Below are 26,301 nucleotides of genomic sequence, written 5' to 3' on the forward strand. Positions count from 1 at the left end.
CTGAGGATGTGGCTCAGTGGTTAAGCACCCCTGGGTTCCCACCCCCAAAAAAACCAAGTTAACATTTTTTGGAAACTAGAAATGCTCATTTTATTTATCAGTGGTAATAATTATTCACATCTAATTTTTCATTATATGATAATTCTTTGGAATATTATCATTAACAAAGATTCAATTAAGATATAGACTCTGATATTACAGTACTTTTCTTCCTAGCCAGGCACAGTGACACATGCCTGTAATCTCAAGTGACCCAGGAGGAAGAGGCAGGAGGATTGCAAGTTTGAGACCAGCCTCCACCACTTAGGGAGACTCTATCTCAAAAAAAATAAAAAAGAGCTGGGGATGTAGCTTCGTGATAGAACACCACTCAGTTTAATCCCCCATACCACCAGAGAAAAAAAGAAAAACATTTTTTTCTTTCCTGTCTTGTTCTCCTCTCTTAGTTTTGATGTAATCAGTGGCTAAGCCTTTCCTCTTTTACTTATGGGTGTTCCTACCAAAATTGACAAGTCTGCCATCTGGATGGTTATATTTGTTATGTGGGCACCTGTCGTCTGTGAACTAAATTGGAACTACAAGCTTATTCCATATAATATCCCTGTCATAATTAGCATGACTCCATGCAATTTGCAACTGGTATAGGCAATAAAAATAAAGTATATTATGACTATAAAATAATGTCAGTTCACATTAAGTATATAAGTTAATTGATTTCACAAGAAAAATCACAGTTTAATATAGTTCTGATTTTCCCTTTGTGATACCAAGAACAACAATGAAATTCCTAGACCTAAAACTTAATAAGCAACTTCAAGAAAACTTCCTTTGTGAAGATAAACTACCTTTTGTGTTATTTTTGTTTTGATTTGGTTTTGGTTTGGTTTTGTTTTTTACTAGGGATTGAACCCAGGGGTCACTTTACCACTAAGCCATATCCCTAACCCTTTGTATTTTTTTATTTTGAGACAGAATTTCACTAAATTGCTGAAGGTCTCACTAAATTGCTGAGACTAGTCTCAAACTTGCAATTCTCCTACCTTAGCCTCCTGAGTCACTGGGAATACAGTTGTACACCACCATGCCTGACTGAACTATCTGTTGTGAATATGAAAGTCTTTTAGAAAGAAATAAGTATTCTAAGTAACAGTGGTATTATCATAACTTAAAATTATAATTATTCAAATTACATTACTATAATTTGGCATAATTATTTCCAACCTTGATTTTGATGGGCTCCAAAAGTATTAAAAAGGAGAATCAATTCTAATACATCTAACTTTTTAAAAAATGTGTGTATAATACTGAGGGTTGATCCCTGGGCCTCCTGCATGCTAGGCCAGCTGTTCACCTCTGAACTATTTCTCAAATCTTTCATCTAATTTTTAAAATAGTGCCTTCCATCTAACTCTTTGAGGACATGGTGGAATTCAAGAAATTATAGGAGTAATATTAGAATATTACAATCTGTAATGGTTCCTAATACAGTCTCTACTGCATTAAAGATTATGTGGTATAGTAAACATTGATTGCCAATATTTATCAATATGCTCTTTTCTTTTGTTCTTAACATCTGTAGTTTATAATTAATAATTTACAGTTCACATCATCCAAATTTATATCTCCTACTTGAATTTCAGACTGATATATCCAGTGGCTTATGTAACATCTTCTGTTACAAATCTGGCTGGGCACAATTCAGGAGCCACTTGTCAAAGGAAACGAACTTTATTTTTAGAACACACACAGGGCACCACACAGCTCTTCAGGAAAACCCTCAGAGCTCAACTACCACCACCGGCTTCCCACAAGCCTCTCAACCTCCCCCCTCCTCCTGCTCTTGAGGCCAATTGGCTGGGTCCCGTGGGCGGAGCCAAAAAAAGTCCCCCGTGGTCTGAAAGGGCGGGGAAACAGCCCAATGAGCATCACTGCAGAGGAGCCAATCAGTTGGCAGCTAGAAGTTTGCTGGACGCTGTGAGCCAATCATCAGCTGGCAGCTGGAAGTTTGCTGGCAACTGGAAGTTTGCTGGGGTCCCTTGGGCTGTGGCTCTCAACACACCTACTTGTCTAATGGAAATCTCAAGCTTAACATGTCCAGAATAGAACTCCTGGCTAATCACCACTGTCACATCAAATACAAAATTTTCTCCCCAGTCTTCTCTATATGCTAAAAACCTATGTATATTGAGCTTTCCATAATTGATCCATTAGGTAACCTCTAAAATAAATCTTGATTCCAACTACATTCTCTTTATTGTCACCATTCTACCCAAAACCCACCATCATCTTTGTCCCAAACCTCAGGAATCTCCCTTCTAGTCACCCCCTTGGGATCCTTTTATATAAAGCAACCACAGTGTCCTTTAAATAACGCATTATTATTCCTCTGCCTAGAACTATCGGTATTAGATACATTTAGTATCTAATCCAAAAATGCAATCCCTGAGCTAGGCTTCTAGGTTCATAAACAGCTCTCAGATCCAGTGGAATTCCTCTGAGAACTTGACCCTGACAACTTTTGCTCTATGTAATTTTTTAATATTTCTCTTTAATGTTTTTTTTTTTAATTCCAACATTTTTTTACTGCCTTCCCCAATCTCCAGTTCCTGTACTCACAAAGACTCAGTTTGGTTCTCTTTATGTGAAGATCCACTATTTATTTGCTTACATTATTGTCTGTCTCCAGCATGGAGACAGACAATGGCCTATGTAACATCTTCACCTACTTGTCTAATGGAAATCTCAAACTTAACATGTCCAGAATAGAACTCCTGGCAAATCACCACTGTCATATCAAATACCCAAATTTTCTCCCCAGTCTTCTCTATATGCTAAAAACCTATGTAGATTGAGCTACCAATAAATTGCTACATGTGCTGCCTTACCAAGCCTGTTGCTCTGCCTCAACCAAACCTAGCCCGTTCACACTGGAAGTGTGTTGTTTTGATTTTGGATTTATCTTTCTTATTCCTTATTGTCTTTCTAGCCTAGTTCTGGGAAAATAGTAGGCTGCTGGTAAACATTTTGAAAGAATGAACAAACACTAACTAATTTTTCTTTTTTTTTTTTTAAGACCTAGCTATAATGTTTTTAACTATACTTTTAAGTATAACTTATTTTATCTTAATAATTCTTCAAATAGACAGCCTCAACCATTTCCAGGACACAAACAAAAATGAAGAAGATGATTCTCAAATAGACATCTCCAAAAAAGTACAAGCTAGCTTAGACTGTGACAAACAAGTCATTGCACAGTATGAACCTAACCAGTTGGCTAATAGCAAGGAAGAAATGTCAGAAGTTGAGAGGGAAGACAGGCTCCCGGCCCAATCAGGTAATGCTAAGTCCTGTTTCTATTTACAGTGTTCAAATAATAACCATGTATTTTAACGTAGTATCATTTTGGATTTGTGATTGATGCCTTATTCTAGATGCCTTTTATTCCCTTTTATATTAAAAATGCCAACTATTCATAACCATATTCTTAAACACCAGATGATTGGAAGATCAGAGTGTGTCTGTTGGCATTCAGATACTACACATGGAGCAAAACCAGTAAATTGCTACATGTGCTGCCACCAAGCCTGTTGCTCTGCCTCAACCAAACCTAGCCCATTCACACTGGAAGTGTGTTGTTTTGATTTTGGGGTGGTGCTTTTGGAAAAATAGTTAAGATTGACAGATAAAGAATTCCTTAATAAATCATTAATTCTTTATATATGGAGGCTTTTAAATGGCTACACTTAATTGGCATTTTTTTTAATTTGAGAAATTGTTTTTAAGGTATGTAATTTTTAAAACTCTATGAATCATAACTACACTTGGAACCAACCATCTAGTGTTTCAGATGTATTTATTTGTTGCTTGATTCCATTCATTATTTATAACTGTGATAGTTAGCAAATACCAGCCTGTAGTCATACATCACTATCTTTTATGCACCAGCTGGCAAAAATCCGTGGGCACTTTTGGGTTGTTTTTCTTGTTACTCATTTAGGGACCACAGTAACCTAAAGATTGATATTCCTATTAAAACCAGCTCAAAATTGTTGGGATGAGTCTGCTGAAATTTTTATTGTTTGTGGTTGTTAAACACTGATATAATTTAGAATCAGATTCATAGCTTTAAAATGAAATGTTCATTAAGGAATTTCTGAGCTCAAATCATCCTCTTTTCTTCCTTTGCTCCTTCAGTTCCTTCAATTCCTCAAGGGTTTCCCAAGAATATATTGAAGTGAATCCTGCTTAGGTCTAATTTTAGCAGCCTTTAAATAGACAGTATAGACTCAGATGGCATATACTCTTATGTCCAGGTTCCTTGTTCCTGCTGCAAATAAAACCTTAAGTGCTGATGAAGCTCTGGATGTAGGATATAGTCCACTCTATAGTGGACTATAGAGTAGCATCATCACCTGGCAGTTGTCAACTGGGCCAAGAGTCTTCATCTATGACAGGGAAACATTGGCTTGTTAGCTATAAATTGGTCTCTTGATGGAGACATGTTTTAGCTTATACTGACAGTACTTAAAAAAAAAAATCACCAGACTTAGAAATTCATTTCAGACAGTGAAATTTACATCGGCCTTATCCATTCTAGACAATACCAGCATTTTCCCCTTTACCTAGCCCTGTTTTGTTTTTGACTTTTCAGATCACTGGGATGATAATTCCACATAAGTCATAGGCTTCACATCTTCCCACTAATGTGGATTAGAAACAAAAAAGAAGACAAAAAAAGGCACACTAAGTTAAAATGCTTATTCTTCTGATATTTGCTATTTTAGAACCAGAGTAATGTGTAGTACTCTGGAACAATAGTTTTGTTCTAACTGGAATTCCTGAGGTCTGGAAGAATGGATTTATCTTCAAAAGATACATCATCTGTATTTTTGAACCATAAAATTACCCTTCATAAGAACACTGAAAAGAGAAATATATTCCTGTAATGTAGTTGTCAGCTACCAAGAATGAATATCAACTGATTTGGGGTTCTTATAATTCTTCTTCTCAAAGAATGACTTCTGATCCTTGAGCATAGTTTATCAAAGTTGAAGACACATTAATTATTAAGACACATTACTTATTTTATGGACCATTAAGAACGAGAAAAACTCTGCCAATTAAACTATGACAAAATATGTTTATGATAGCCTAGACCTGGCCATACCATCATCTGTTCATTTTGACATTTTTGTTCATTTGTTTACTTTGAGGATTTGGCATTATCTCATGTCTCCAGTTGCTTTGCTTGGCATTGTAAGAGGCAAACCTTTTGCACATCTCAGTAACCACATGTAAGACAGCTTCTTCTATTTGAAGACATCTCTTTTTCTTAGATCCCATGAAGCATTCAGTCACTCTTTTGCAAGAAAGTAAGAAATTGAGGTTATTTCCCTAGCGATACATATTTGCTTTTTAAATATCAAACCTACATTCTCCTGCTCTATATTCAAATTTTTTGAACTATGCTGACTTTTCATTTTGATACCAAATCATACTGAAATTTTTTGAAGACATCTTGAAGTTAATTAAAATCAATATACATAGTAATAACAATGCATGCACCTCATGTGCAGTTTTGAAGTGACAATAGTATTTTAGTTCTAACTAAGCTCATACATACTCAGGCAATGATACCAACTTCACAACTGCCACCTGGCCAGCAATGATTGTGAGAAGCAGATATTATTATTATAGACTCATAAGACACATCAATTTCAGAGTTATTAAAGTACATTTTTAAATTTATGAAGTATAGGAATAAACCATAAATTTGTGAAATGGCCAATGCCATGACATTACCAAGTGGAATGGCAGACAAATCATACACTTCCAGATCTGGAAAGTAATTAAAAGAGTTACTAAGGAAATGTGGCTGAGTTAAGAGTACCAGCTCTAGAGTGAGATTACTGAGTTTACATCTTCTTACTAGTCATGTAACCTTGGGCAAGTTAATGTGCCTTGGCTTCTTCCTATTTAAAATGCACTATTGCCAGGTGTGGTGGTGCACACCTGTAATCCCAGCAACTCGGGAAGTTGAGGCAAGAGGACCACAAGTTCACGGCAAGCCTGGGCAACTTAACAAGACCCTGTCTCAAAATGAAAAGCAAGAAGGGTTGGGGATGTAGCTCAGTGGTAGAGTATTCTTGGGTTCAATCCCCAGTACCGCCAAAACACACATACACACATACACACAGCCTACAATGCACTATTTATTTGTGAGAGATATACTGAGGACAGTACTTAGAACAGTGCCTGGTACATTGTATGTTCTTGATAAGTATTAACTATAATTATTATTTAGACTTGATCTGATAATCTTCTCTCCTGCAGAATATTGGACAGTGGGACTGAGGAAAGATTAAATAATTATCAGAAAATACACTTTTATAACTCATCACCAGGCCATAGGAAATCAGGTATTTAGCTGGCCTCCAATATAGTGTATTGCTACCAGTAATCAAAGTGGTGCCCATTCAGTCTCAACTTCAATATACACTAGCAAAAGGGATAGATTTAAAATTCCTTCAAGACTGGTAACAACTCCTGGTGGCAAGAAAGTGTCCCTTATGCCTAACTTTTATCTTTTCAGCTAATTCTGAGTCTGCTTCTTGTTGAGTCATTAGCAAAAATGAAAAGCAAACAGTTACCACAGATGCTGATGTTTGGATGACTTACCTTGGGAGTTTTACTTCAAGCCTGCAAACATGTTCTTTGTAAAATATGTTGATATTTTTAATATAGGCTATTTCATCATTCTACCCTGTAAAAGTTTTTTTTTTTTTTTTTTTTAAAGCTATTTTAGGTAGAGGGCAGACAAGCCTTAAGATTTTCTTTCATTGTCTTTATTAGAGCAGTTGAAGAGTTCAGACATTCTGCCAGTATATGATACCTTAATGTTTTGTGCAAGTAAGAATACTGACCGGATTCACCTCTATACTAAGGTAAGCATCATGCAGAATCTGTAGCTTGAAACATAAAAATGGCTTCCTTTTTTAATTTTTCAATGAAGATATTTAATTTTATTTATAATAAGGTAGGCAGCTAGTTTTTTTTTATCCTTAAAGAAAAATTCCTGTGTTAAATCTAAAGACAAATCAAAGGCAAAATCAGTCACTAAGAGCATTTACTTCGGGATAAGGCTGTCTCAGTTCAAATCTTTTACTGTCATTTTGGACACTTAACTGCTCTGTGCTTCAATTTCCTCATCTATAAACTGTGGAGGGGATTTGTTTCAAGGATAAAATGAGCTAAGTCCTATCAAAAACCTAGCCCATTGTCCAATCCTCATGAACTCTGAATAAGTTTATTCCTGCACAGATCATTTGAAGCAGCCAAAGCAACTACTTCTTTACAGAAGCCTAACTCACTTCTCCATACAAAATAAAGGTGGAAACTTTTGTATATGATTGTTCAGATTCCTGCCATAGCTTATATTAGTGGCACTCAAATGTTTTGGTTTCAGACTCCTTTGTACTCCTTAAATTTGTTGAGGGACTCCAAAGAGCTTTTGTTTGCATTGATATTTACTGTATTCAAAATAAAAATGAAAATCAAATTCCTTGCATGTATGATTTTGTCAAAATGAACCCAACTACTACGTGTAATTATAATGCTCTAATTAGAAAAGAAAGGGGAGGCAGCCTTAGCTCTAACACTGTAGTGGATCCCAAAGGTGAAGCAGCTGGAGGCTGGCAGGTAACTGCATTCTGGAAGTTGAATGGAGATTCTTTTATTTATTTATTTTGGTACTTGGCATTGAACCCATGGTGCTTTACTACTGAACTATATGCCCCGTCCTTTTTATTTCTCATTTTGCAATAGGGTCTTCCTAATTGCCTCCAAAAAAAATTGAAATGAAGATGCTTAAAAATATTCATTTATTAATCCATTTAAAAGTAATGATAGTAAACCCAGAAAAACTTAAACTGAAAGTTTGGTTAGCACCAACATAAGTTATCATTTAAAAAGCTTTCTTTCAACAGAATGGACCATGGCTTTAAAAAGTTATGAGTATTATTACTTTTTAAAATATTTTTATATATTTATATAAGTAACATGTTTTATGAAAAATAACTTATATTTTCCAAAACAGAAAAATATTGAGAAAAGAGGTACTTTTTTCATTGTTGGCAGTTCTCTCTAAAGTCTCAATAAAAAATAATGGTATTCTTATATCTGCCTCTGCATTTGTTTTGTTGTGCTATATCTTGGTAGCTGCTGGGAAACTTCACCATCTGATAATGATATAATGAGAGTTTAAAAGGCAAATAATATCTTACTTTTATTACAACTACACTTGTGTCTTTGTGGACCCCTGAGAGGGTCTTGGAGACCACATGGGAATCTTTGTCCATATTTGAGGAAAAATTCACAGAGATTTTAAGTACTTTTATTAGTTCTACAATTTCAAATTTCTAATCCTTGTAAGTTAAAATAATATTCATGGGCTGGGGCTGGGGCTCAGCAGTAGCACACTTGCCTGGCATGTATGAGGCACTGGGTTCAATTCTCAGCACCACATATAAATAAATAAAATAAAGATCTGTTGACAACTAAAAAAAAAAAAAGTAAATTTTTTATAACTTCTACACCATATTGCCTATGAAGCAGAAGACAGAATGAATTATAAACTTCTCTAATATAGTATTTTATATTGAGTCATACATGGCCTCCAATAGCATGAATATCACAAACATCTTTATTCCAATAAATAAATAAATAAAGGTCTATCAACAATTTAAAAATATTTTAAAAAGTAATAATACTCATAAATTTTTTAAGCCATGGTCCATTCTGTTGAAAGAAAGCTTTTTAAATGATAATTTATGTTGGTGTTAACCAAACTTTCAGTTACAGATTTTCTACTAAACCAAATACAGATAGATAGTCAGATAGATAGACAGGCAGAGACACCAAGAACCAACCTAGGTAGTAGTCAATGTTCCTCATGTAAGCATGGACCCAGGCCCACCCTGTGGATCGTCTAGAAGTGGTGAGCTTGGCAGGGGAGTATCAAGGACTCCTCTGTTCCTTTTCAGACATATTAAAGTTTCTAAGCTATCCTCATCCCTTGTGATCAGGAGCTCTAAGCTGTGCCTCTCAGAACATCATGTGAGAGGAACAGATGTGATTCCCAGAAGATCTTGAAGATAGAGAAGCCAACAGGCAGCCAACCAGTCAGAGCACACCAGGAATTTAGAAGCCCTTAAATTTTTTAAACATTTTATTCTATTACAGTGAAAGCTCAGCTTCCTGGACAATCTGATCACTGTTTTTTTCTCTTTGGAGTAGAGACAGGGAGAGTAATTAAAATTCCTGGTAGAGGCTAGACTGTGCCTGCTATCAACCAAACTGCCATCTAGCTTGTGTAGCTTGGCCTACTTCACCTTCTTGGTATTTCTGTCAGTAATCTCAAATATATTTTTGTGACTCTTTTAGGTACTTACATGTCCTTAAAATGTATCATTAGGGCTGGGGCTGTAGCTTAGTGGTAGGGCATTTGCCTTGCATATGTGAAGCACTGGGTTTGATCCTCAGCATCACATAAAAATAAATAAAGATATTTTTAAAGTTATTAAATTGCTAAAATTTTCTGAACATGAGACACTGTGCAAATAAAATGCTAACACGTTTTTTCACAGCTACAGTTGTTTGAAATGAAACCTTTCCTTTTTACCTTAGAAAAAATAAAGTAACATCTACCAGTAGAAATTTGACTTAAAACCCTGGTTCCCTACCTAAGAGTAAAAGACAGATTGGTAACAGATATTTAGCATTCTGTGCCAATTGTGTTCATTTCATTCATAATCCCAAATCTAGGATTTAGAATTGTATACTACATATCTGAATTTAGACTTATATATTAAAATTACCTGTCTAGACTTACAAATTGCAATTATGTATCTAAATTTTTAAGAAGTAAGTACTTATCTTTGTTTTTTCCCAAAGTGATTGTGGGAGCTGTAACATTTCTTTTTGGCTAAGAGATTTAGAATATGACCTCAACTGTTATTGATATAATAGATTTTTGTATAAGACACGATTCTTCCCCTTTAAAAAAGAAATAACTTCTATTTATGTTCAATTGACTATACCCTGTACATGGTTACTTTTTACCCTTAAAATTTCAGCATATTGTGCAACTGATTATTGGACTCTGAATTCAGGTCCACTTATTCTCTGGGTAGTGCCGTTGACTCAGTCCTCATGGACCAACATTGCAACATTGCTTTAGGGAAGCAAATGTTTTAATAATTTCTCTAGAATTTCTCTGTCTAGTTTCTCATTCCTGTAACAATAGATAGATATATCAACCCATCTAGGGAAAGCTTTTTAGATTATTTCTTAGTACCCTTCTTTAATATGAGACATATTTTCCAATGATTGTAAATAAGTTTATTTGTGAATTAAAAAGTGTTGCACTACTGTTGACTTCAAGGAAGTGATATTGTTCTGAATCAATTGACAATGTACAAATTTCATTGTTTTGATATAATATTTCCAAGATTAGGCAAAAGAGAAGAGTAAGACAGGGCAGTAAGCACAGCATCCCTAGCTGAAGGCAGCAGGCCTGGGCTAGGTGTGGGCAGTGTGGACACACATTCTCACCTTCCCATCCTTCTAAGGAGCCATGTGGAGTAGACTCTTGAATGTGCCACCAAGTAATCTTTTAGGAGTTTGGACATACTACACCATAATTAATTATTTTCTAGCATCTATGATAAAAATGGATTAATAATGTCTTCCTAATCTATAATTAGGATGGAAAACAGATGAACTGTAATTTCATTCCTTTGGATATAAAGTTAGACCTTTGGGAAGACTTACCAGCAAGTTTTCAACTGAAACAGAATCGCTCACTGGTAAGAACAGTTTTAAATAAAATAGTTATATTAGTTTTAAATGCAAAATTTTTTAGGAATTTTAGCAATCATTTTGAGTTTAGTAAAATAGTGCTTCATGGCCTATTGCAGAATCAAATTGCTGGTTGCATTTTTTATCAATCCAGGCAGTGTCTATTAATTGCCCTGTGCTAAGAATAAATGTGAAATCTGTTTCCTTGGCGAGCGATCACACCTAGAGCTGCTGTTTCTGTAGATAGAATCATCCTCGCATCATTTAATTTCTCATTCACAGGATTAGCAACTGTGTTATTTGTATCTGTCAGAATCACATTTTATCTTTTAAAGTTAAGTTCTAACAATGACAAATTTTGAGAGCAGGAATAATCACACATTGGACAACTCTTTTTTTTAATATTTTTTAGTTGTAGATGAACATGATACTTTTGTTTTATTTTTTTTTTAATGTGGTGCTGAGGATCAAACCCAGTGCCTCACATGTGCTAGGCAAGTGCTCTACCACTGATCCACAACCCCAGCCCCCACATGGGGCAACTCTTGATTCATTGTCAGAAGCACCAGCATGCAGCTCCAAGCCAGGTAACTGCCAGGGAGGTCTTATGCTTGTTTGTGACTGATTTGCCTTCACTGCTAATGGTCATCATGTTGTAAGACTGACCCAGCATGCAATTTACCTTTATTACTATTTTTTAAACAGGGAAATAGTGATTTTTTTAAACTCTTTGAATGGAAATGAAGCATTACCCAGTGGTCAGCTACACCTGTTATAAAGGAAAAGGAAGCAACAAGCTATTTTCTTGATAATATATAATCCTGACTCTCAAATTCCCCCTACAAAAAAATAACTAGTTATGTATGATTGACTAATAAGTAAGAGCAATGCTGATAAAAATGTCCCGGATTTTATGACTTTTTTTTTCCCCCATAGCAACTCAATCATCAGATACAAAATGATTCTCGGATGCTATACGATAGCATCTTTTAGATAGAATCATTTTCTTGCCACCACTGCAAGACCTACTGTCCGTAAGACCAATTTTGCCTTGGCTGCTGCTAGAGTATATGCTTCTAGATTCTTCTCAGTGAGCACATTATCATTGTTGATTCCTGTGTATGTTAATGACATACACCAGGTGTGCTAATCATAGATAGTTTACAATAAAGGTATGAAAACTGTATTAAACCAACCCTTAAATTGTGGAAGTCAAAAGCCTGTTTCAGGGACATAACAAGACATCAATTTTCTCGTGTTGTTAACAGCCTTATTCTGAAAGGAAGATGACCAGTGAGCTGCTAACTCTTTTAAAATTATTTCATTTTTCTGCCAGATTTTGCGGTTTGTTCGAGAATGGAGTAGTCTAACTTCCATGAAGCAAAGGATAATAAGAAAAAGTGGGCAGTTATTTTGCAGCCCCATCCTTGCTTTGGAAGAGATCACAAAGCAACAAAACAAACTAAATAGTACTAAACGGTATGAGTTCTTTTCCTTTTTTCTTTTGTATTGTATTATTTTTCATAGTTATTTCTATAAGAGGTCTGTGACATCTTATGTAATCACTAATGAAATCTTGATGAGTTAAGAAAAGTCTCTACATAAAATCTAGCAACATAATTAGATATTTAATGAATTTGCTAAAATTCACTGGAAAAGATCAGATTGGGGGCTGGGGTTGTGGCTCAGTGGTAGAGTGCTTGCCTAGTATGCGTGAGGCACTGGGTTCAGCCCTCAGCACTACATAAAAATAAAATAAAGGTATTGTGTTCACTTACAACTAAAAAATATATTTAAAAAAAAAAAACATCAGATTGTCCAGATCTAGCCCATCGTGGGTCCCACTCATCAATCGAGAGGTCAGTCACAGGTTAGTGCAACCTGTGACCTGCTAAGCCTATTAACGACAGGAAGACAATCACTCTTAAAACATCAGCATGATCTTGGACCCCATCTCTTTTGCCTTGCACGCATGTGGCATGAATTGCAGGTGCCATGCATTAGGGGAGCTGGTTTTATTTGAAATACCATCACTTTCAAAGTAACGGAAGGTTAACTACCATGATTGGAATTGAAATAAAAAGGTTAGCTGTCACACATTTGTTATCATTTGCTTTTATCATTACAGGACCCTTTCTAATCCTTTGTACATCTACTTTCCTTTCATGACATCACAATAATCTTTATCTCACTCAAATATCTTTTGGTGTGATCTGAAATCCAGATTCTTTATATTCTTTTCTTAGCATGAAGCAAGGATTATCAGGAAAAGTAGTTAGCTGCTCTCTGCACTTTGGAAGAGATTACAGAACAATAAACCAAACAGTAACAATAGCAGAGAAAGCCCTTCATTTCTTGCTGTCTCTATACACCTGTAACATATTCCTATCCTTACATTCCATCACTTTACAGATGAAAAAAAAATCAATGGTATGGGGCGTGGATGATTAAATAAAGTTAGCACCATTCAGTGAAAATGTCTTCAACTGTTTCAGTGCATGGCATCAGGTACATCTATGTGTCAGAACAAGGAATGATACTTATAATAAGTTGTTAAGAATAAAAATAAGTATTAAAATAATGATAGAAATACAAACATTTACTTGCCAGTTTTGACCTGGAAATTCTCTGGAAGGACACCTTAGAAACTCACTAGAGGTTTCTCTAGAACAGTGGTTCTCAACTGGAAGCAATTTTGCCCACCCCCCCGCCCCCCGAGGGTTGCAATCTGGGGAGACACTTTCAATTGTCATGACTAGAGAGTGCAACTAGGGATTATCTTGTGGTACAGTTCCAAGATGCTCATGAAAATCCTTCTGTAAATAGGTCTATATCCCCAAAGAATTTTCTGTCTTAGAATGCCTATAGTGCTACTGTTGAGAAATCTTTCTTTAGGGCATAAAGTTAGGTAGTTTGTGAAGGTGAGAGTCACTTTATGTTTTATGCCAGAATTACAAACTCATGACTAAAAACAAAACAAGAACCTGAATGAATGAATGAATGAGGTTAGGTTTAAAACTAGAAAAGGGTGAGGTTGGGGCTGAGATGATGGCAAATTGGAAAGTGCATAACCCATCTAAAATCACTCAAGTTCAGATTTAAAAATAAAATACTTTCTAAGCCAAATAAAACTCTCTGAATGATTTGGTTTATCCATAAGTTGTAAGTTTTGTCCTCGTATCTAAACTCTTCTGTACTAGTTTAATTTCCCCATACTTTATATAACAAATACAAATGAAATGTATGTGTATACATTGTACATATATGTACATACATGCCAACCTACAAAAGTATACACACACGCACACTTAATGTCAAAAAACATTCCTATTTTATTTTTTTCAATATTTCTTCCAATCCTCTCCACTTTTCTCATTTTTGTAATTGATCTTCTCTTTCTTACATGATTGTAATTCCCTTCATAACTGAATTTACAGCCCACTCCAACCATTTCTAAGTGTGCTATATTTTGTTTCTTTATCAGATATGGATGACCACTTAAAATACTAGCTGAGAGAGATGACTGATCATGTATAAAAGGAAATATGAACTCATAAAATCAATATAAACCAAGCTCAGACCCACCACATTTTATAAATGGCATTTATAAAATTAAATATAGATGATATGTTTAAGCTGTATCTTGTAGTAGCAAGCATCAGATGAAATCATTAGATTTGTATCTATAAGAGCTCACTCTGGCAGCAGTTAGGAGATTAGATTAAAAAGGGCAAGACTTGAAGTGAGAAGACAAGAAACATTTATTTTCTATTACTACCATAACAAATTACCACAAATTCAGCATCTTAAAACAACACAAACTTGAGGCTATGGTTATGGCTCAGTGGTAGAATGCTTACCTAGCATGTGTAAGGCATTGGGTTCAATCCTTAGCACCGCATAAAAATAAATAAATAAAATAAAGGTATTGTGTCCATCTACAAACAAAAAAAAATTAAACACATATTTTTTATCTCACAGTTCTAAAATAAGTCAGAAGTCCAAGTTGACTCTTGCTGATTTTTCTGCTCTGAATTTTAGGCTAAAATCAAGGTATTGACCACATGGACTCTAATTATTAGGCTTGGATAAGAACCCATTTCCCAGCTTATTCGGATTGTTGGTAGAACTCAGTTCCCTGTATTTGTAGGACTGAGTTCCAGTTCCATCCAGGCTGTCAGCTGGTTGTCACCATCAGCTCATAGAAGACTCTCTCTGGTCCTAGCACATGAGCCTCTGCATATCAGGGCCATCAACAGAGTGTCACATTGTTCTCTGCTTAGAATCTGTCCTCATCTTCTGCTTTTAAGACTTCCAGTGGGCTGGGGATGTGGCTCAAGCGGTAGCACACTCGCCTGGCATGCGTGCGGCCCGCGTTCGATCCTCAGCACCACATACAAACAAAGATGTTGTGTCCGCCAAAAACTAAAAAATAAATATTAAAATATTCTCTCTCTCTCTCTCTCTCTCTCTCAAAAAATAAATAAATAAAAATAAATGAATAAAATATTTTTTTAAAAAAAAGACTTCCAGTGATTATATTGAGTCCACCTAGTAATCTCCCAGTCTTAAAAATCAGCAGATTAGAAACCTTAATTATATCTGCCAAATCCCTTTATAGCATTACCTAGATGAATTTATTGAATAGCCTGATAATAGAAATCTTAAAAATTTCCTAAATATAAAATCTTAAAAATTCTCTTACAAGCCAGGCATAGGCAGCACACATATTTGTAATTCTAACAACTGGGTAGGCTGAGACAGGAGGATTGAAAATTTGAGGCCAGCCTGGACAACTTAATAAGACCCTATCTCAAAATTTAATAATGCAAAGGTCTGAGGATGTAGCTAGTAATGACAACAACAAAATTTTATCTGCCACCCCAAATTAAAAGACTCCTGATGAGGCTCTCTGTTAAGGCATTAGCAATGGGAATGGAGGGAAAAGAATGAAGAGAGCTATTAAGGATATGTATCTAGAGTCCTTGGTGTCTGAATAAAGAAATGCAAAGAGGGAGGCCTCCATGGAAACCAACTTAGCAGAGCCACAAATGCTACCCCCACAATGAAATGTATACACCTGCAGAGGGGAGGTGCAATCAGGAGCACTCTGATTCTTATAGCAGAACCTCAGTAAGTCTCAGTATTTTGGAAAATCATATATCTCAGAAAGCAGGTATGAAAGATAGGGCTGAACAACAGAAAGTCTGTATGAGGAGCAATTAGACCCTGGATCTCTTATCTCTCTCATTACTTTCTAGAGAAACCAAACTAGAGAGCCTCCAGACTTGGAGATAAGGAGAGAAGCATTATACTGAAAAATGAAACCATACTATGTATATAACCAGAGATATGAAAAATTATGCTCTATATGTGTAATAAGAATTGTAATGCATTCCGCTGTCATTTATAAATAAATAAATAGAAAAATGAAACCCCTTAGACCCATTTCTTCACTTAGCTTCAAGAATACCAGCAACCACATTTTACTTCCTAGGCAGCAAGGAGGAGGATTCATCTCTTTAAAATATTAAGTGGCTTTAAAGAAAAAAAAAAAAAAAAAAAAAAGAGGTAGTTACTGAGTTTGGAAATTCCCCCAAAAGCTATGGTTAGGTCTCCAAGATTATTCTTCTATGATTCCACCAATTTGCAGGCCTCAACCAAGCTGAGGTAGCTTCTGGATGACTCACTCTTAGATGTGAATGGAAGCCAAAGCCACCAGCCATTGTTGTTCTAGAGATAGGTATGATTTAGTGGGAGAGCAGTTATTATTAGAATGCCAACTATTTATCCTCTACCTATAAGTGATCTGTAATACAGGTCAGCAACCCAGAACCCAGGACTCTATCCATTAGTGTGGACCACTTTCCAGTGCACAATTTTCTTGTAAAAGATTGCCATATTCCACTCCCATCCTTATTCGGGAATTAATTTAATTTATGACATTCTTTCTTCCCTATTTGCAAAAAATGACAAGTTGGAATATTTACATGGACTTCCTAGCAAACATTAATGTAAAATTAAATATTGGCAACTTGCAACTAAGTTTGAAACATTGTCAGCTTCCTTCTTTTGGGTCTATTGATCTGTTTCTTATGGTTTGCAAAAACTTACGCTTAAAGCTTAAACGTTTTATACAAAAGAAAGAGGTTATTTTTGGTTCCTAAATCTCTGGCCAGATTTCTCAGCATCTTTTAAAGTTACTGAATAAGGTTTCTAATCTTTTAAACTTTGAATAATACCTGAGGCAAGGCTTAATATCCTATTGCCCCTCAAAGCTAGGAAGGTTTTTGAGTACATTTAAAATCCACAGAAAAACTTTAGCAAAGAACTCTTGTCAAGGGAATAAAAGGGTTGGGAAAAAAAGTGAGGGGATGTTGAGGAAATATAGGAACTAAAATGTCAAGTTAAAGAGCTCAAATAATTCACTGTGATTTAACTTCTTTTGCTTTAAGAAACACACACAAGTGGAAATGCAAACATGTGGAAAGATACCTGTACACACATTTAAATTTATGACATTAAAGTCATAAGGAGATACCTATTACTATTAGCAGAGATTTTTTAAGTGACATGGTTGCACTAGTGAAAGTGTGAGAAAACTTCCTTTTGTTGCTGATGGAGATGTGCACTGGTACAGCCTTAAAAATACCCAAGACTTTTAACCCAGGAATTCTATTGTGGAGACTTATTTTACATATACTTTATGTGTATAAAACATACACACACATACATATACACACATTGTTGTGATAACAAAAACTAAAAATTACTAAGAGCCCATTAGGTATAATGGTTTATCCAAATAATTGGCCAACATGGAACCATTAAAAAGAATAGAGCAGGGCTAGGGCTGCAGCTCAGTGATGGAGCGCTTGCCTCACATGTATGAAACACTGGGTTCCATCCTCAGCACCACATAAAAATAAATAAATAAAGGTATTGTGTTCACCTACAACTAAAAAAAAATTAAAAAGAATAGAGCAACTCTGTATGTACTGATACATAAAGATCTCTGAGGTGTAGATTGAGGCAAAAAGAGCAAGGTGAAGATTAGTGTCTACAGTATACTATCATTGATTTCTAAAACTAAAAAGTGTAATGGGGAGGGAGTGCTCATGGACATAAGTTTCAGAAGTGGGGAACTGGATGAAAATATTCTACAATCAGTGATGATGGTGTCACAACCTTGTGAATATATTAAAATGCAATAAATTGTAAGCTTTAAATTGAGCAAATTTTATAGTATATGATTATAGGTCAATATAAATGCAAAAATAAATAAAAGGTACACACATATACACAGAAAAAATTAACTGTTTCCAAAAAAACTTACCAAAAACTGACAACAGGGTGAATTCTGGGATAGAAATGAGAGGAAAACTCACTGTTTACCATGTAAACTGCTGTATGCCTTTTAAGTTTGAAACTATGCCCATGTATCACTTAATCAAAAATAAATAAAATAGTTTATAGGAAAAGGGAAATCTGTTTATCATTAAATCGTCCTTAATAAAATAAAGACAGATTTCTAAAATATTACCTATAACTGCACAATTCCATTGTGATTTAACTCTAATTTTATTGTTAAACTGCCAAATGAAGATCTACTCAAATATAAAGAAATTCATATTTAATTTAATTTTCTAGAAATCTACAAAAAATAGGTGCAAACTACAGAGAAACTGGGCCGAGCTAATTAGGAGGAATTAATTGGGTAATTGTATTCCCCCATCACCTTTAATTAGAATTACTTTCCTCTTTACTTTCAGTCCCTAAACCATTGTGTCGTATTGACATTGCTGTGTAATAAAGTTCTGAATCCCACATTACTGGCTTTGTTTCAGTAAAGTTTCCATAAACCTTGTATGAGCTAATACTAATGGGAATAACCTTGAGATTGTAGGAAATGTGATAAAACTTGGTTAACTTAAAAAAAAAAAATCACGGGGCTAGGAATGTAGCTCAGTTGGTAGAGTGCTTGCCTCGAATACACTGGGTTTAATCCCCAGCACCACACACACACACACACACACACACACACACAAATCACTTTACCCAAAACACTGATGATTTAGGTGATTGGGGAAGCCTTGAAGAGAAGGTCAAGAGGGAGGTAAAAAATGCACTTGGAAAGTTTCTGCACAGCCTGGCAAGCAGTTTTCTTTAGGCTGTCAGACATGCATGTATTTGGTCATTTTTTATCCTCACACCCACTTCTTTTTTTTTTTTTTTGAGAGAGAGAGAATTTTAATATTTATTTTTTTTTTTAGTTTTCGGCGGACACAACATCTTTGTTTGTATGTGGTGCTGAGGACACAACCTGGGCCACACACATGCCAGGCGAGCATGCTACCGCTTAAGCCACATCCCCAGCCCATAAATTTTGAAAATTGATCCAAAAGGTAGTGAATGACTCTTGAATTTCTTAGAGAAATGATTCTTGAGAAAATGAATCTGGAAGAGAGATGTTTTTCCCACATAATGGTCAATGTAAAGGGTGAACACTACATTTCCTAATTCTAGTATTAACACAAAAATGGAATTGTATCTTTCTTTTGCTCCTACTGCTTTTGTAAGGGGCATCATGAACATGAAATAGAGAAACCTTTATGTGAGGGATGGGAAATCTACTTAACATGTAATTGTTCTAGATATATAACCAAAGAAGATGTTGCTATAGCCTCGATGGACAAGATGAAGAATGATGGGGGCCATGTCCGTCTGATCACAAAGAAGTCTGGGCCGTGCGTCTATTCCACAAAGTAAGGACATAAGTACTAAGAATAGTACCTTAAATTTATACATTAATTTTTGTAATAATACCTCACCTTTGTGTGGTCACTTTAGAGGTTACAAAGAGCTTTCACATTTTAGTAGCTCTTTAGTCCTTCTAACAACACTGTGAAGCAATGAATTCATTATCTTAGGATTAGAGACAAGGAAGAATTCTGACACCAACTGGCCTAAGTGGCCTGTCTCAGACCTGGATGGAAGATGCCAGGAGACATGAGGTCAAAACTGGATTCTGCCCCTCAATCTTGATGTCTTTCAACCTTAAAAAGCTTATCTTTTTAACCTTCCAATGACCAACCATGAAAAATAAGCAAAGCAATTATTGTTACTTCACAGTGTAGGACTCTGCAACACAATCGAGTACTGTGCCTTTCCTTTGTTTCTAATAAATTGAGATATGTCCCATCATGTTTCATTTCTAATTTTAATTTGATCAACTCTAAGCTTTCCCGTAGGAGACATGATATTTAGCAAGCGTTTTGTTCTAATTCCTATCAGCACTATCAGCTACATCACTCCATCACTTTTTGGTTATAAAAATTCACTACATCTTGTAAGCCAGCAGATACTAGACAAGTGTTAGTATGACCTCTTTGGCCTAATGAGGTATATGACGGAATATAGTTAGATAGCAGGATAGCCACTAAACTTTAGTTGGTGTTTCTCATTAGCCTGTTCTTTCCCAGCCTAAAGAAGCATTTCTTAACTTCTCATTTTCCAACTTCTCCAGATGTTTCAAAATCCATTTGTTTAACATAGAAGCATCTAAATTCTCAAGAGAGGCAGCATATATCAAATCAATTTTTGTAATACACCACTCTTCTTTGCTTGGCATGGCATATAGAGAGCTGACTACAGCTATTTCATCTCCACACTAAATCACAAAATGTGTGGACCCTGTATTACTACTTATCAATGTAAAAACTAAAAGCCTTTATTTGAAGCAATAACTTTGGTATATACATTTGTTGGTTACCTATTCAATGTTTTGTCCAATTATAGAAACCTTCTTGAAGATGGATCCTGTGTCCCACTTCCAAATCCCTCCACAGCACCAGCTGATCTCAGTATAGCCAAAGGCTATTTGCAAGCTGTGGATAATGAAGGAAATCCTCTTTGCCTTCACTGTCAGCATCCCACTTTCCAAACTAAGCAAGAGTGTAAAGCAAATGCTTGGGATTCACGGTTTTGCTCCCTGAAATGTCAGGAAGAATTTTGGATTCGATCTGATAACAGTTATATGCGAGCCAGAGTATTTGAAATTGAACATGGTGTGTGTCAGCTATGTAATGTGAATGCACAAGAACTCTTTTTATGTCTGAGAGATGCACCTTTAAGCCACAGGAAGAATCTTCTGGATGCCACCTGGACCTCAAAACTCCCATTGGAACAGGTAAATTGTAATCAAGTAACAGAAAGTATCTTTGTACTGAGTGATGACTATTGACTCGTTAACTTTATTTTTTTTTTAATTTTTTAACATGGGCATTTTCAAGTATATATTCAAAAGTGGAAAGAATAATGAACTTATGTTCCCATCATCCAGCTTTAATGGTTTTATCCACATTTGCCATTTCTTTCTTGCCTTACTACTACTACTTTTTTTTTTTCTGAAATATTCTAAGGCAAATTCCAGACAACAGTTTGTTATTTTCATTGTGTATCTCACAGGTACAGACTTTCCTCTTTCCTTTCCTCCCTTCCTTCCTTTCTCTTCTTTACCCCTTTCTCTTTTTTCCTTCCCCTCTCTTTTTCTCTCTCCCTCCCACTCTTCTTTTTTTTAAATACAATCCCAACATGAGTTACAACACCTGACACAATTACAATTCCTTAACTATAGAGAGTTTATGTTTGGTTTCCTAGATCGCCTGAGAAATGTCTTTCTATAGTTGCTTTATTCACATTAGGATCAAAATGTGGCCCATATATTGTTTTCGTTGTTGTTGTTGTTGTTAGGTCTTTTATGCTCCATTTAATCTATGAGAGCATCCCATCCTTTTTCTTATATTGAAGAAACTTGATCATTTGCTGAGCATGGTGACACATGCCTATAATCCCAGTGACCCAAGAGAATAAGGCAGGAGGATTGCCACAATCAAAGCCAGCCTCAGCAATTTAGCAAGGCCCTGTCTCAAAATGAAAAATAAAAAGATCCTGGAATATAACTCAGTGGTAGAGCACCCCTGGATTCAACCCCAGTATTGCAACACAAAAACAAAAAAGAAACTGGATCATTTGCCTGTAAGATTTCCTACATTCTGGGTTTGTCTCCCTCTGTTCTCATGGAGGTGTTTCATATGCTCTTATATCCCCCCAATTTTCTGAATGTTGTTTATAAGATCTAGAGACTTGATTAGATTCTAATTCAGTTACTTTTGGGAAAAGATCTTAACAGGTGATTCATTGCATCCAGAGGCACCTAAGGTCTAGGAGTTCCACATTTTCATAATGTTAATATTGAATGACAAGAGGCAAATGGATAACACAGAGCGACAATGAGGAGGCCATATTACATATGCATTTACATTTGTAACATACATTTATGTATATTCATTCCATTGTGAAATGTACTTTTAAGTCAGGCGCAGTGGCACACACCTGTAATTCCAGCTACTCAAAAGACTGAGACACAAGTATTGCAACTTTGAGGCCAGCCTCAGCAACAGCAAGGCCATCAGCCACTAAGTGAAAGCCTGTCTCAAAATGTCTCAAAATAAAAAGGGCTGGGAATGTGGTTCATTTGTAAAGCGTCCCTGGGTTAAATCCCTAGTACCAAAGAAATAAAGTATTTTTGATAAAGCAGTTTATGACAAAATATTGTTTGTAGCACACTATCATCAATATTCATTTTGATTTTCTTTTCTTTTTTTTTAAATAGGAAAGGTTTATTTTGGCTTATGATTTTAGGGGTTTCAGTCCATGGTTGCTTGGCTCCATTGTTTCTGGTCAGAACATCATGGCAGGCGAGTGTGACCGAGCAAAGCCACTCACCTCATGGTGGTCAAAAACAGGGAGCTGGGGGTATGGAGATTCCTTGGAAAGCTGGGAATGGAACCACCATTTGACCCAGCTATTCCCCTTCTTGGACTATTCCCTAAAGACCTTAAAAGAGCATACTATAGGGATACTGCTACAACGATGTTCATAGCAGCACAATTCACAATAGCTAGACTATGGAACCAACCTAGATGCCCTTCAATAGATGAATGGATAAAAAAAATGTGGCATTTGTACACAATGGAGTATTACTCTGCACTAAAAAATGACAAAATCATGGAATTTGCAGGGAAATGGATGGCACTATAGCAGATTATGCTAAGTGAAGCTAGCCAATCCCTAAAAAACAAATGCCAAATGTCATCTTTGATATAAGGAGAGCAACTAAGAACAGAATAGTGGGGAAGAGCATGAGAAGAAGATCACCATTAAACAGGGACGAGAGTGGGGAGGGAAAGAGAGAGAGAAGGGAGATTGCATGGTAAAGGAAGGAGACCCTCATTGTTATACAAAATTACATATAAGAGGAAGTGAGGGGAAAGGGGGAAAAAACGAGAGAGAAATGAATTACAGTAGATGGGGTAGAGAGAGAAGATGGGAGGGGAGGGGAGGGGAGGGGGATAGTAGAGGATAGGAAAGGCAGCGGAATACAACAGACGCTAGTATGGCAGTATGTAAAAAAGTGGATGTGTAACCGATGTGAATCTGCAATATGTATACGGGGTAAAAATGGGAGTTCATAATCTGCTTGATTCATTTTGATTTTCAAAACTCAGTTTGATTTCTGATCTTGTTGCTTGACAATTCTAAATTTCAGACTAAAGTAAAATGTGTAATTTTGTAGTGTGCTTAATTTAAAAGGAATACTCCTGAGTCACTGTTTGCCTACTAAAGTATTGGATGAATTCCTGACAGCTAGACAAATTATTTATTTACCTAATATTACCAAATTATAATAGAACTAATAATCATTTCTATAAAGATAAATTAGTGTCTTTGAGAACTAGAGAAATACACTATTTCTCTAATGACATCCAGAGTTCTTGAAAGATCCTTTGGTCTAACCAATGAGAGACATATTGTACCCATTCCAGGGATATCAGCCAGCCTCTACTTACTGTCCACTGTGTCAATGTGAAGCTTCCGGAAGATATCCAGTGAAATCACTAAGGCCATTTGAAAGCAACTGTCTAGAAAGGCAGAACTAATATGGTAGACATCTTAACAAAAGTGCTGTAAGGATGAGGAGCATAGGTGCTCAGATTGGGGAAGACCAGTTAGAAAGGGAATGATTTTTTTCAAAAGATGAATTTTGGATATTGAAGAGTAATGCCAAGTGATTTGCCAGTTGCTAGGAAAAAATTAAGAGGCCCCTTTTGAATTTTCAAGTCTGTCAGAGTAAAAGCTACTCAGAAAGAATTGGTTACAAAAGGCAAAACCAAAGGAGATTTTTTTTTTCCCCAAAGAATATGACATTTGCTTCATGTACAAGACTGCCATTTGTGGTTGCTTCTAAGAATACCAGTGAAAACAAAAATCATTTTGTATCTTCTAACAGAAGTTGGGAAGTTCTGTACAGAAGAGAAAGTAAAGCAAGTAAAACAAAGGTCATCTGGACAAAGTTTACTGTTCCAAATGCTGCCTCTTGGGGCTCCTCACAGGTCAGCACTATCGATCAGGTCATTGTGCCTTTGGAGGATCTGACTTGCTTTCTTCAGAGTGCTTTAGAAATAATCTTGTGTTCCCATCACCGGCAGTCATGAAGTTAATTATACTTTCTTCCTTGTCCAAGACCAAGAAAATTAAAACAATTGTCATACTTGTCATGGTGATGTTTAAAAACTGCACTGCCATAGTGTAAGTTGGTTTTACTAACTCAAGTACAATGTTAAACACATCCCATTTTTTAATGTAGGTCATCACTGGTTAAATATTAAGTGTTCAAATATGGACTGGCCTACACAGTGACTGTTTTAAGGGGACATCTTTGTTTATTTCAAATATGCAAGTTTAGAGGTTCTAAAAATTTAATTCCAGTCCATGGAAGTTCTCTGGTGAATAAAATAAAAGTAAGGGTGAAAGCTGTTAATATGAAACTGCCATTGATATAGTAACTAATGCATTTAGGTGAACTATTAAAGATTATTTGAGTCAGTAATATTAAGGAGTTTTTAATTTCCAGTCTGTTCTCACTTTTGGTGTAGTGAATATATAAACTAAAAGGTACAGAAAAGACAAATCTGTCAGGAGTCTTGGTATTTTATACTTGCTTATAAGTTTTCAAAATGGATTAGATAAGAGGAAAAAACTTTTCAGAAACACATTTTATTGCTTTCAAATTGTTAACCAAGAGGGTTTTTGTCAACTCACAATAAAAGCTATAAAAAATTACGCTAATGTATTTTCCCCATGATTCCGCTATATAAACATGATTACACAATGCAAAAACCAACAGTTCCTACAGTGTATGTTCAAAATTGCTGATCTTGTGTTTTATTGCAGCTAAATGAAATGATAAGAAACCCGAAGGAAGGACATTTCTGGCAGGTGGATCACATCAAGCCAGTGTACAAGGGAGGGGGACAGTGCACCCTAAACAACCTGCAGACTCTCTGCACGGTCTGTCACAAAGAGGTCAGTGGAGCTCACAAGCAGCTTTGACTCCATCCTAGGAAATCCAAAAGAAAATATGCAAACAGGTGTAGGTGATTATGTGGATAAGTCTATACCCCTGCTCTAGGGTCCAAGATGCATTTTTTTCCTTTTATCACTGGACACTTGCCCTTCTTCTTGAGGCCTATATAAGTTTTCAGTCACAGATGCAACAGAAGCACCTTCCCTCTTAATTCATTTTAGGACCAAGACATGTCACCACTATCTAGAAAAACATGAATACAACTTATTTATTTACAGTCTTGAAGAGAACCAGACCCCAAAACTGAAAGTTTTGTGAATTAGGGCAGTGATACATGTTTGCATATGACTAAGAATGTCCTAAAATATTGAAGAAAATTCATAAATTGTCTCTAGGACTAACTCAGCTCAACATGAAAGATATTATACCGCTAGTTTAAGTATAAAACCCATTATACTAGGTACATCTTTGTACAACCTGTTGCTTAAAATGGCGGTGTAGGGGATGGTATAGTATTGTTATCTACCAGGATGAATTTTTAACACACAGTCCCACAAAATAACCAATTATATTTATGGTTTTTAGAACCATTTGGATCTTTTGCCAGTGTTCATAAATGAACTCTTTTAATCCTTTTTTTAATATTTTAGATTCCACAATTTCTTCATAAGTATAATTTTTATATAAATGGGATCATATCACACAGGCAGGTTTTGTTTTTGTTTTTAGTTTTAACCTTCTTTTCTTTCATCCTTTCTATCTGGGTTCATGAACTTCAATTGGGAAAAATGTCATCTGATTTCTCAGCTGTACAAATTAATAGCAAATTCAAAACCTGTAAGAGAATTAAGAAATAGCCAAAGAAAATGTAACCTGTTCTGTAATTATTTTTTCAGAGTCTCATAAATATTTTATTTGTGGGATTGGCAGAAGAATCGAGTTGTGGTCTGGCTTATTTTATTTTCTACATTGGGTTATCTGTTGAGTTGGGAATGGCTTCTGGGACCTGAGAATAG

General features: G+C 35.7%; 1 protein-coding gene across 4 annotated transcripts in view; it reads left to right on the top strand.

Annotated features, from left to right (window-relative positions):
- The window catches only part of Zranb3 (zinc finger RANBP2-type containing 3), a 223,122-nt gene that overhangs the window by 195,743 nt on the left and 1,078 nt on the right, over positions 1 to 26,301 (top strand). For 3 of the 4 annotated variants that reach the window (XM_071619227.1, XM_071619230.1, XM_071619229.1), the window contains 7 exons: positions 3,143 to 3,334; positions 6,853 to 6,944; positions 10,764 to 10,865; positions 12,194 to 12,336; positions 19,512 to 19,622; positions 20,656 to 21,046; positions 25,153 to 25,284. In XM_071619227.1, coding sequence (XP_071475328.1) covers positions 3,143 to 3,334; positions 6,853 to 6,944; positions 10,764 to 10,865; positions 12,194 to 12,336; positions 19,512 to 19,622; positions 20,656 to 21,046; positions 25,153 to 25,284 — 1,163 coding nt within the window. The remainder of the gene's footprint in view (positions 1 to 3,142; positions 3,335 to 6,852; positions 6,945 to 10,763; positions 10,866 to 12,193; positions 12,337 to 19,511; positions 19,623 to 20,655; positions 21,047 to 25,152; positions 25,285 to 26,301) is intronic. The other variant, XM_071619228.1, reaches the window with a different exon arrangement.

Source organism: Marmota flaviventris, chromosome 11 (assembly GCF_047511675.1).
Source record: "Marmota flaviventris isolate mMarFla1 chromosome 11, mMarFla1.hap1, whole genome shotgun sequence".
Taxonomy (NCBI): domain Eukaryota; kingdom Metazoa; phylum Chordata; class Mammalia; order Rodentia; family Sciuridae; genus Marmota; species Marmota flaviventris.